Source organism: Thunnus thynnus, chromosome 7 (assembly GCF_963924715.1).
Source record: "Thunnus thynnus chromosome 7, fThuThy2.1, whole genome shotgun sequence".
Taxonomy (NCBI): domain Eukaryota; kingdom Metazoa; phylum Chordata; class Actinopteri; order Scombriformes; family Scombridae; genus Thunnus; species Thunnus thynnus.
In genome coordinates this window covers 12,185,147-12,198,216 of record NC_089523.1, presented here as the reverse complement: position 1 = coordinate 12,198,216, position 13,070 = coordinate 12,185,147, and the positions used below count along the sequence as shown (strand labels likewise).

The 13,070-nt window shown below is 43.5% G+C and overlaps 1 protein-coding gene and 1 long non-coding RNA gene across 2 annotated transcripts in view; one reads left to right on the top strand and one right to left on the bottom strand.

Annotated features, from left to right (window-relative positions):
• Positions 1 to 8,295, bottom strand: part of tiparp (TCDD-inducible poly(ADP-ribose) polymerase) — a 22,741-nt gene extending 14,446 nt beyond the window's left edge. The window contains exons 1-2 of the mRNA XM_067594411.1: positions 7,959 to 8,295; positions 5,817 to 6,878 (exon numbers count right to left, since the gene is read on the bottom strand). Coding sequence (XP_067450512.1) covers positions 5,817 to 6,853 — 1,037 coding nt within the window. The 5' untranslated portion in view covers positions 6,854 to 6,878; positions 7,959 to 8,295. The remainder of the gene's footprint in view (positions 1 to 5,816; positions 6,879 to 7,958) is intronic.
• A 2,102-nt stretch (positions 8,296 to 10,397) lies between these two features.
• Positions 10,398 to 11,108, top strand: LOC137186720 (uncharacterized). The gene is made up of 2 exons (XR_010929084.1): positions 10,398 to 10,565; positions 10,772 to 11,108. It is a non-coding gene; the product is annotated as an uncharacterized lncRNA (long non-coding RNA).
• The last annotated feature ends 1,962 nt before the right edge of the window (positions 11,109 to 13,070 follow it).

The window sequence follows — 13,070 nt, the reverse complement described above, 5'->3', positions numbered from 1 at the left end:
ATTAAGCTCAAAGTTCAGGGTGTCCTCTCCCTCAGTGCTTTAACCTTCACTTTGAAGATCTAAAATGTGCCAAAGGTACAAAACGTGAGAGAAACGAGGGGCAGGATGGGAAAATAAATGAGTCTGACGTGAAAAATAACATATATCATAACATAATAAAAGGGGAGAGCTGATAGAGAAGGAGGGAAGGAGGATATTGCAAGATACAAAGAGCAAAAACAGGACTCACTAGGAACACACACACACACACATTTCCACACCTCGTTAGGCCCTTAAGGGACAATTGAGAGATGAAAAAGAGATACAAAAGGGAGTGAAAGAGGGGTGAGTCAGGGGAACGTCAAAAAAAAAAAAAAAAAGAGGATGAAAGATCCAGTGAGAGAGAGAAAAAAAAGAGGAGTAAGAGGTGGAGAAGGGAAAAAGGGGATGCAGGGATAAAGGCAGACTCTGAGTAATAAGAGAGCAGAGCGACCCAGACCTCACCCCACTGAATCATGGCATGACACGTCACACACACACACACACACACACAAACACGAGCACGAAGAGTGGACACATTCATTCTGACACACTATCTGACACCGCCTCTTATCGCAGTCACCACACGCGAGACGAGCAGCTCGCAGTCACAACCATCCTTCATTTTCCTTGATTCGTGACACAAAAACACACAATGAGGTAAGGTGGAATCCCCCCCCCCTCCACCCCACCCCACCCCTGCGATATAAACACACAGGCATTCGCAAACAAGCAAAACACACACGTACACACCTTGGTGTCAGGTCGCTCTGCCCTTGGTGCTCGGTGTCTCTTTATGTCAGTTAATGACAAGCAAGGCTTTTATTACATGGCAGACAAAAGAGTCTCTCTCTAGCTCGATCTCTCGCAAACACACACAAACACACACACACACACACACACACATATGGAAACTCAGTGCGGTTAAGTAAAAAATCAGCAAGATGTTTTTCCAGGCAGATATTACAGGAAATGGGTCTAATTGTGAGATATTTGGTTGAGAATTCCTGTTTTCCTGTAAATAACAAACATCACGTAATACTCTTCAAATCAGACAAAGACAAATAAAACTGCAGATGTTATTTTCTCCCTTCCCCCCTCCCTCTCTCTCTCTCTCTATCTCACACACAAACACACACACTCACGCTACAGCACAGCATAAATCTGTTAATAAACAACCGTACAGCTGAGGATTATCACAGTATAACTTTTAGAAGCGATGACTGTGACATTCCTCCTTACTGCTGAGTTCATGTCTAAGGAGGATTAGCCAGACTTCCATTCCTGCTTATCATATGGATGGGATTAACCTGTGCTATGGATCATACACACACATGGGAACAGCTTGGCACAGAACACACACACACACTCACTCACACACGTAACAGTACATCAGGCTGTACAGCACATAATCAGATGCACAAAAATGCTCGTACGTCTTCTTTTCTGTCCTGCTCTGCACAACACGGCAGAGGGCAAAACAGGCCTGTGTTGCCATACCGACAGTGGAGCTTGTTAAGTCATCTGCTGCTCTTTAGATCACTAACAATGTTATCATTTGGCTGTGGTAACCACGGTGATGCCTTCGCCCTGTGTGTGTGTGTGTGTGTGTGTGTGTGTGCGTGTGTGCTTGTGTGCATGAAAAGACAGGCTGGATTGCGTTTCCAAAGAAAAGTATCAAAAGAGCTCTCACACACACCCAGCACAGCACAAAGCTCCGGGTAAATGACTGAACTGAGAGCTGAATAACCAGAAGACTGTGAACGCTGACTTTGTCCAGTGAAGATCAGCCTTCAGCAGAGTTTACCCAGCGTCAACATGTCACCGAAACAAACTATTTAATAATATTCACATCCACCACAGACAGCTCACCCACCCATTTCCAGCCCCGACCTGTGCTGTAAATAAACACTGGATCGGAAGAGGGCAATGACACAATAAACCACTTTTTCGAAACCAGGAATTAGCCGGTGTTTACTTGCAGCAGATAAACAAGCAAAACTTGAAAACCTATGCATGAACCTGGGAGTGTTTTTTTGTCGGAGAGGTCATGAGTTTCAGGAATGAAAATGTTTTACATCAGTGTTAAGTTTTCACTCTACCGTTCTCAAACAGTCAAACTTGTTTCAGGGTCGGGGTTAGAAAAACCTTCGTTACAGTTGTACATCTCTGGTGTTTGAAAAATGTAGGAGTTCCCTCTGGAAGAGGCAACAGGTCAGGTTAGAATAATGAATAGACATTAGTAGAATTGAATTGTTGTTGGTTAAAGGCCTCTACTCCTACACGAGTGAAATCATAAATGGGTTGACAATATCTACAATAGCGTAGGACTGTGAAAACTAGTGAAGATTCAGAACATTACATTACATTCATTAGGCAGATGCTTTTGTCTAGAGCTGCAGTGATTAATCGCTAACTAATTTGATAACCATTTGAAGTCATTTCAAAAAAATGTCCAAATTCTCTGATTGCAGCTTCTCAAATGTGAATATTTTCTGGTTTCTTTAGTTGTCTATGACAGTAAACTGAATATCTTTCAGTTTTTGGACTGTTGTTGAGGACAAAACAAGACATTTGAGGATGTCAGCTTGGGCTTTGAGAAACAGTTTTTAACCGTTTTCTGACATTTTCTAGCTCAAACAACTAATTGATGAATTGAGAAAATAATCAGATTAATCGATAATGAAAATAATCGTTAGTTGCAGTCCTACTTTCAACCAAAGAAACTGACAGTTGTACTTAAACTCTTTCTTCAGATTCAGTGATTATCTTGTAAAGTAACTTGACAAAAGAGTGTCATGGGACTTCTAATGAAATAACATCAAAACTAATGTCTGATTCAACTAAAACTAATATCATAAATAAACATCCTGTTGCTTACAGCTTGTATAAATAAAAAAAATAACTCAAAATGATTAAGTAATTATCAAAATAGTTGGCGATTAATTTAAATAGCTGACAACTAATTGATTAATTGACTACTCGTTGCAGCTCTGATGACAACACCTATATCTTCAATGTTCTGGCGTTTCTAGTTTCTGCTGCAGCTTCTGCTGAGCGAGCCAGATGGTCCTGTCTGACTGTATGAGAGTGAAACAAGCTCAAAAAGCCTCTGAAGAATTTGGGCTGACATCACCAGGTGCGTATCCTGTTTGTGGAGCAATATGCATGCATGAATTTCAGTTGAAAACATGAGTCAACTACTTCGACACATACAAATCTTTGTACACACACACATACGCACTGAGGTTTGTGTGTTTGTGTGTGTGTGTGTGTGTGTGTGTGTGTGTGTACTGTCCACACAGACATAAACAAAGACAAACACACATGGACACTCAGAGGTTTCAGTAAATCATGATGGTCTGGATGATTTGGTCGGGTGTGGTTGACAGATTGATGTATAATGGTATAGCTGCATCACTGGCTGTGACGACACTGAATGCACTTCTAACCCCGTTCAGGCAATAATGTCACTAAGGAATTGCTTAAATTTTCTGATGACCTTAACATGACCTTTAGACATGTCCACGCCTTAATCAAACAGTGAACATCTGCTTTGTGTTTGCTGATTTTGGGAAATGTTAAACACCTAAACTGCTCAACAGTTTCTTTCTGCAAACATTACTAGAGCTGAATAATGTGAGTTGATTAATCGATCAACAGATGGATCTGCAACCATTGTGATCATTGCTAACTCTGTGTAATTTGTTGTCTAGTTCTAGCATCTCCATTGTGAGGATTTACTGCTTTTCTTTAACTTATCTGATAGTAAATTGAAAAGACTGTTGGTTGAACAAAACAAGCTATATAAAGACGTCACATTGGGCTTTCAGAAAGTGTGATGGTGGACAAGATTGTAGACCAAACAATTAAGAACATAATCAGCAGATCAGTAGTTGATGAAAACCATCATCATTAACTGATTAGTTGATCGACAGGAAATTAATTGGCAGCTGTTTTGATATTAGAGTCATTGTTTTAGCCATTTATAAGAAAAAATGTGAAAAGTTTTCAACTTCTCAGATGTGATGATTCAATGCTTTTCTTCGTCATACATGACAGTAAACTGAATATCTTTGTGTTTTGGACTATTGATCAGACAAACACAAAACATCTGAAGGCCTTTGGCTCCAGGAAACTGGGTTCTTTCACTATTTTCTGACATTCAAACGATTAATTGAGAATTCGGCAGATTACTGGATAATGACAATAATTGTTAATTGCAGCTCTAAATGTTACAGAAATAGTGATAAAAAAAAGACGTAGCAAGATTTTCATGAATGTAGCAACATGGCATATGATACATCGTATGCCATGTTGCATACATTCATTCATGTTGCATGTCGGGGCTGAAGAGTGACGAGAAACTCTGGCTTTGTAACGTAGACCACTGCGGAGGGGACATCTTTCGTTATTAGAAAAAGTGAATATTAATGGAATAATCAATTAAAAACAAAGTGTGTAACCAGCTTCTTCTAAAATACTGCCTTATTTAGAATAAGGTCAATGTCCGTGTGTTTGTTGTATGTCAGTTCCCGTGCGTGACTCTGCATACACACAAGTACAGCTTGACAGGAAACCGTGCATGCTCCTTTATGTCACCCCACTGGGGCTTGCCAAGTGCTCGCATGTGTGTGTGTATCTATGTGGGTGTGTGAGAGAGTGAAAGAGAGGTTTATCTCTGTCTGCTAAAAGGCGTGCGTGTGAGCACTGCGAACCACTGAGCTTCTCTGTGCAACCGATTCGTGTGAGCATCTGCGTGCCAAGCAGCGTGTGTGTGTGTGTGTGTGTGTGTGTGTATACACAATTGTGTGCATGTCTATGACCAAGGGAGGGAGAGAAGCTGCCAAGTGCGTCTGTGTCAGTGACCGCACAAGGCAACTGAGGGTCATGGAAGTTCACAGCTTTCTGCCAAGTGCTGTAAAGTCTGGTTTGGACGGAGCTCAGGCCAATCAAAGGGCTGAGTTTTGGGAGCAGGGAAATACAGGAAATAGATAAGCGATATCAGGATAGGGAGACGGAGTGCCATACCTACACAAGGGCACGATAGCTGATATGATAGTTCAAATAAAGAGATACAAATTGTGTACACATTGACTGGAAGACATGTGAAGGCTAAACACACACACGCATAGACGGGGGATCAACAGCACGGATATGCACTTTCACACATAAATAAAACACGAATATGGTATTAAGGGATGTTAACAGTCATACAGGCACACTCGCTTGGCCGCAGTCTATCAGCCACACATGTATGGAGCAGCTGCAGTGTCAAAGCTTTCAGTTTGTCAGCACCGGTGAAACTGAAGAGGAAGCTCAGACCCGACGTCTACTGTTTCCAACACACACCAAACCAGAAGTAGCTTATCATTCACGAGCAGCCTATCAGCTTACTGTACTATTGTTGCCATGTCACAGGTACCTATCAATTTACCACACAGTAGCCTTTTCAGCAGTACTTACAACACTTCGGTGTACTGGTGTGGCTGCAATGTTTTCCAGCACTGTATCGATCCAGTGAGAGGATGTGAGGAAAAATTTAAGGTCTATAAGTCAGTAAATTTATGGCTGGAAACTGACAAGTGTGTGAATTGTGGTTTCATTTCCTATTTTAAATTGATTGAACTGAAAGTGAATTGACCCAGAAGCACAGATCCAAAACAGAAATGCAGAAACACTCTGGGTGCTGCTTCTCTCCGCAGTAGGATCCTGTATCTAACCAGAGGGCATGTAGTATCCCCAGAATATAATGATGTAGCCTGCAGGTTAAACACTACGGTTGGTGGGATACTTACTGAAACTTGAGCCTGACTTGCTCATTGTCCGGGTTGCAGTACAGTCTCTCCAGCTGTTCCTGGGATTCATCTGCTATGCTCTGCCACGTCTGACCACTGCTCCTGCGGATCTGCCAGTGGTAAGGCAGAACGGTGTGGTGGTGGGCGCAGTCGTTGCCATAAGCGCACTGCCCCTGGAGGAAATCCACACAAATGTCCACTGAGTCTGACTGGTGTGTGTGATACTGAAGCTGGGTGAGGAGCTCAAAAACCAGGTCCAGGGAGGCCTCTTCGCTTTTATCCTGAAATAGCACTCCTTTGTCAGGCTGAGGGGCCTGCAGGAGGAGGGAATGGGGGGCCTGGACGCCAGTGCAGTCTTTAACTGGAAGGCTTTTTGCCCCAGAGGTTAAGAGGTCATTGCTTTTGATGGCCCCCTCCTGGTGAGGAGCCTGGGGTGCAACTATGGGAGGTATATCCCTGCTGGCGGGCGTTATTGTTACTGTACTCCCGGCCGCCCTGAGGCCAGGTTTCAGCTGAAAGCAGCGGCTGTCGGGGGTAGGATCGGTGATCTTGGGTCTCTCCCCTCGCCGCTCTGTCTCCTCCAGCTCCGCAGTAGTATCAGCTATTTCCACATCACCGTCCCGGGTCATCAACCCCGGAACTCCAGTCCCAGCTGTGGCATCGCCAGCAGCTGCCGGGTCTTTCAGACACACCTGGCCAATGCAGTTCTGTTTCACCACGGCTGCTGCGCACAGGTTTCCCGGAGTCCGACCCGGCTGGTTCCGGGGAACAAACACCCCATCCCCGGAGACCAGCGTATCCGTGCTCAGCAAAGTGGTCAGTATAGGGTCCTCTAGGGCGCGGTGGAGGCATTTGGCGTCCAATTTCCTCTGCTTCTTTTTAAAATAAGGTTTCACCAGAGGTATTTTGTCCGGGAGTCCCACGATCTGCTGTTCCGTGAAATCTTCCCCTTCGTCCATATTCAAGCTCACATCCAGGGAGATCCCAGTCGGCACACCGTCTGCGGATTTCTGGAGAATGTGCAAAGTTTTATCCATGGTCCCCTCTTAAACCCCGACAGTCCTGAGAGAAAGAGAGAAGGAGAGAGAAAGAGGTAGTCATCAAAGATAACACCTATAATCCTATAATCTGAGGTGAAGTCATACTGGCGCATGAAGCGATGATTAATAGGTTGCTTGGACGAGCTATTTAGTCATTAAAAAAACATAACAGTGAAAACTCGTCTTTCCTTTCCTGGAAAGGAAAACCCTCGCCCTCTGTTTGCTGAAACGAAACCTGTTTAACCCCTGCGACAAAAACTAGACTGGTCTGGTCCCTTAATGACCCTGCAGATATGACAGGGGTATTACAGTAACAGCCACCATGATGATCTGCTACTCACTGTTGAGCACAGACACATTAAAAGCCCCTATAGGAATATTACAGCTTGTTATAGTGATTCTCGTTTTAAGCAGGAGAGGGGAAAAAAAGCTCCAGCCTATCGCAGCCAGCAACTGGAGCGGAAAATATATTACCTAATCCTGCTGAGGGAACTTGAGCACACAGTCACCAGCTTCATTAATCATATAAAAATGAGGATTATATAATTGGGCTGTTTCTTTTGCTTTTACTCGGCCGTCTTTTAGTCTCTTACTAACGTCATGCCTGCAATTACAGCTGCGTCTCCAAAGCAGGAGCGATAAAATCAGCACTGTAACAAAACCCCTCTCTCTCTCTCGGGACTATATATTTTGATCACGGGAGTCCGATACACGGCCCCTGCAGTCTACGTGCCGCTTACACATCGCTGCCCGAGCAAGTTTGCACGTAGGCTACAGTCGACACACACACACACACACATACACACATACACGCACACACACACATAGAGCCTACAAGCCACTGCGGCGGAGCAGCGACAAAAGATAAACGGAGCACCCCGGAGCTTTAATTCAGCACGTCGCTACAGCAGCTTTCCCTTCGTTAACAAACATTTCTACAGCAGACCCGGAGCTTTGCTGAACAGCAAACAATGTAGCAAACACTGCAGCACAGGCTGGCTGGGCGATTTGTAGGATACTAGCGTAGCTTTCTTCCCTAGTCGACTCAGGAGGGACAAATACCCACTTTCTCTTAACACCGAGACGACAAAAAAACCCCTACCTGCGCGATAAAGTCCGCCCCTCTCCCCCCGGTCTCGACTCTTTTTGGTGGGTAAAATCCGGTGCGCACATCTGCGGAGCTCCGTATCCAGTCTGGAGTTTAATAGTATCCGTGTCTGGACGAGACTGTAGTCCGGTTAGGTTGCTCGTGTCCCTCTGCCGGCCCCGCCGCTCTCATGCTCTGTCTTTATTTCATGCTGTCTGTCCCCTCTCTTTGTGTCCTTTCTGCCGGGTAGAAAAGCGCAAGAACAGGAGCGGTAGTCCGACAAAAGCGGAGCACAGCTGTAGCGAGAGACGCTTTGCCTGCCTCCGGGCTCCGCACAGCCATAGCCCCGCCCCGTAACCTGGTCAGAGGCGGGGCTTAGCTCCAGAGACAGAGAGGGAGAGAGAGGGAGAGAGAGTCGTCTGGTGGTGGTCGGAAGAAGCTGCATGAGGGTGTGTGTAGAGGGAGGGGGGCTCAGAGGCCTTTATACTGTGCTCCGGACGTATTAAAAGGAAAACTGGACGGATAAGACTTGAGAACAGCTCATGGCATTACAGCATACAAGCATCAAAACACACAAATATCATCGAGGAAGATGTATTTTGAACTTTTACTGAAGTAAAATCTCAGTAAAAGTACATAAGTATCAGCAAAATGTGCTTATGGACATGCCTAGATGAGCTTGCTTAGGGGCCACAGATTAAAAAATAAAATTGTCAGGGTCCCGATGACCCACCCTTAGCAATATGTGTATATGCCCTCTGAGTTCTCATCAGTGCACATTAATAGGCTTCCCCAAAAACAACCATTCCTATGGTGAACTAATACTGCTGGACCTAGGCCCAGGTTTTCTGTGTGTCAATGAGTTTTGATTCAGTTCAATTCAATACAACTTGTATGCAGCAGCTCACTGCCCAGATCAACAGATACACAGTTGACAGGAGAGAAGGAAGAAATCATATAAATCACAAAGCCCGAAACAATTAAATGATGCAGTTTGATAAAAAAACCACTTTATTCGGGAATATGTATCATGTGAACACAAGCAAAATAAAGTCTTAAAACTAGATTTTGACACAGGACCCCTTTACAAGACAGAGCCACAAGACTGAGTTATAGCCAATGTGAGACCTACCATAGTTGTGTACTTTATTGGTGCACATTTCTGAACAAACTTGCAATTAATCATACTACCAAAACAAACTGATATGCAGTGAAACTGGGTTTTTGGGACCCCTGGGGGTCTGTGGCCTTGAGGCACTTCTTGTCCTCTTCACCTGTTTGGTAATCTGGACTCATAGTAAAATTACTGCATGGATTGGCCTCTTACAATCAAGTATACAACCATCAAATTATATATATATTTTTACAAACTGGCATTGCAAAACTTGTTCCTATTAATGGTTTGTGATTAGTCTGTTATGCTTTAACAGATTATTTCATAAATATTAATAAAGCCATTAGTTGCAACTCTTTACAAAGTGTGTCTTAGTAGAAAGGGGCAATCAGTATTTACATTTTGTAGTTTGTTATGGTGGAGCTAATCTGAGCTGCTTTATGTACTCATAATATATCACTACTAGTGATGTATCATATTTTGTAAACTCATTTGTTTTGTATGGAAAATATTAACGTACAAAGTAACTATAGCCGTCAGATGAAATCTAGTGGACTAAAAAGTACAAACTTTGTCTCTGAAATGTATGGAAGTAGAGGTATAAAATAGCACAAAATACTCATTGTACTAATTTGCTCCCCACCACTTAAAATGTCTTGTGTAATAATCTGTTTTAAGCATGAAATCTTTTGCCAGTGAAACCACATTTTATCATCTCAAATTTTTTTCACATTAGACTAAACACCCCCTCCTCATGAAGCCCACCCTGGACCCAGAAGTTCTTGCTAGCTACAGACCTACCTTTCTTTTTTTAAAAAAAGATCTTTATTGAAATTTCATATAATTCAAATTTACAAGAACAACAATAACTTATATCTTCAACCTCCCTTTCCTGTCCAGAGTGTTCGAGAAGGTGGTTTCTTCTGAGCTTCAGGACCACCTTAAACACACCTATTTGAAAAATTTGAGGCAGGTTTTCATTCAGTACACAGCACTGAAACAGCTCTGCTCAGGGTTATGAGTCATGGACTCTGTGTTTCTGGACTTCTTGTGTTTTTGGTGTTGCTCTGTGTGTGTTTTATATGTGCTCTGGTTTACAAGTTGTTTGTGATAACTGCATTTGCCATTTGTGTTTCTTTGTGCAGTGCTTGAGCTGGGTATTGTTTTTTTCCTCTGAGTCCAGGGTTTTCTTTAGCTTTATCTCTGCCTTGCTTTGGGTTTATTCCTGTCAGTTTGTAACCTCTTGTGTTCCTCATGTGTTGCTGTAGTCCTGCTCAGGCTGTTTTCCCTTGCACACCTGTTCTGTGTTTAGTCTTGTTAGCCTTGCCCTATTTGTTGCCTGCCACACCCTCATTGTCTTTATTGTTAATCAATCCTTGTGTTTCCCTCTTTATTACGATGCCTGCCCCACTCAGCTATGTCTTGTTCTGTGATTAGTTCCTTGTGGATTTATACCTGTCTGTTCTTTGAGTTCTTTGAGAGTTTGTGGTCCTGGTCCATGTATCCCGGTATTTGCAGTCATTGTTTTTTGCTCCTCGTGTTTCAAATCAGCCAGTTCTGTTTTTTGTCTTTGTTTGCCAGTAACCAGAGCCTTCATTGCCGACCTCCAGAGTGGCTCCGCATGTCTGGTTGTCCTACTGAGCGGCCCTGCATTTCTGGTTGCCCTCCCAAGTGACTTTGCCCATCCGTCCTGTCCCCTTGTCGCCCTCTGCAGCGATACTGGCCTTCGGTCCTGCATCCTGGTCGCCCTCTGGATCTGTTATGTCCTTCAGCACTGCCCCCATGCTGCCTGCCTGAGGTCTCTTGCTCCACTCCTGTTCAGCTGCCAGGGTGCCCGCCTGGGGTCTCCTGCTCCGCCCTTGTACTGCCCCCAGGCAACTTGCCCCTGTCTGTTCTTTGAGTTCTTTGTCCGTTCGTGGTCAATGTATCCCGGTGTTTGCAACTGTTTTTTACTCTTCATTTTTGCTCATCGTGTTTCAAGTGAGCCAGTTCTGTTTTTGTCTTCATCTGCCAGTAACCAGATTCTGGCAAATAAATACTTATTTTCTTCAGTTCCTGTTGTCTACCTGTTGCTTCTGCATTTGGGTCCACTTCTCTGCATAACTGTGACCATTATGAGGCTGTTTATTGCTGTTAATTGCTATGCTGATGATGCCCAGCTGTACATCAAAACTGCCCCAAGCCCTACAGCCACGTCAAGCCTCAGCACCTGTCTTGAGGAGATAAAGGTCTGGATGAGCACAAATTTCCTACAGTTAAAAAGCAGTATAATAAAGCTCTCCTTATTGGCAATCCACACCAGATTCAATCATTCCCTCATACGTCGTCTCACCTTTGACGACCAGGTCATCCCCCTTTCCTTGTCACTAATCTGGGTGTTAGGTTTGACCCTCAACTGACTTTTGATGACCATGTAAGACATCTATGCTTTCTACCATCTCAAAAACATTTCTAAACTCTGCCCTTCTCTAACCCTGTCAGATGCAATGAAACTTGTCCCTGCCTTTATCTCCTTAAGACTGGACTATTGCAATGTGCTCTTCACAAGGATCCCTGGCAGGAGCATCCAGAAGCTCCAGTATGTTCAGAACAGCGCTGCCGGGATCCTGATGAGAGTGCGAAAACACGAACATATAACACTAATTCTGTTTTCACTGCACTGGCTCCCTGTCTCCTTCAGGATTGACTACAAAGTCCTGCTACTACTCACATACAAATCCATCAATGGACATGCGCCTCCCTACCTACAGGAACTGATCATACCACAAACCTCCAGCCACACCCTCAGATCTTACAGCAGCTTGCTCAGTACTAAGCTCTGCACCATGGGGGGTCGAGCCTTCTGCTGCACTGCACTGTGGACCAGCCTTCTTAACTATCTGAGGGCAGCACAGACCCTAGACTCTTTTAAAAAAGGCCTAAAAACCTTTCTATTCAGGAAGGCTTTTTCATCTTAACTCTTATTACTATTTTCTTTATATTGTTTCCTCTATGTTATTAATACTGTAGCACTTTGAGTTTCACTATGAAAAGTGCAGAACAAACTAAATGTATTATCATCTATTATTAAACATGAAACCTTGATATCAAAAAAGTGAGTCATTTCTCATACTAAGTTTTATTGGTTTCTTAAGGTAAATAGGAAACTGATACTGTCCTGTGTAACTGATTTGTCACATTTCCATAAGGGAGTGTAATGTTTACTGGCTGTGCGTTGACTCAGCTTCCCTCTACTCCTTGTTTTACCAGAAGTAGTTTTTTAGGAACCTGCTGTGCTGCACTGCCTTCCGGCGTCAGTTTCATTGTTTGCAGACAAGCCTGCTCAACCAACAGTCTCTAGTTTCTACAGAGTGGATTTCTGGAAAGGGCTGGTGTCTAAGCACAAAATGCAAACTCAGTTGCTTTGTAGCTGTATGTCAGATTATAACTGAAACAATTCAGGGATTCTTGCATCTTATGTAACAGTGTCTGGCCTGGTAAGAATTATCATTTTATGCAATCGGTTTCCAAATAACACCACCTATGTGACATCAGAATAGTGGCTTTAAAGATAAGCCTGCTGCGACAGTCACAATCTGAGCTGTATTATCCCCCTTTCAGCAGAAATTAGAGAGGGATTTCTAAAACTAGTTTATATAAGGACCCCTGCATCTAAATACTCAATCAAACATTTATCCCATATGAGTTTGTCTGTATGAGGAGAGGAGATAACAGTAGGATGAAACATTCGGTCTTGTGCATTTTCCTATTGTTTTAGAAAGTGAAATAACAGGAAATTAACATAACCTGTGAAGTTATCCGTACAGGCCACCAGCTGTGGTTCAAGAGGTCAGAGATGAACAGAAATGTGTACAACCACCTTCCAGACAAACTGTGATGCCGTCATAGGAGTTCCAATGAAGGTTAGTAATTGGGAAATTACAAGTTTACTGCTGAAGACATGGGAGAGCTGACGTATATGAGAGTAATTGCCTGGTTGCATACCGACAGATCTCGAGCATTCCTCCTCGGCT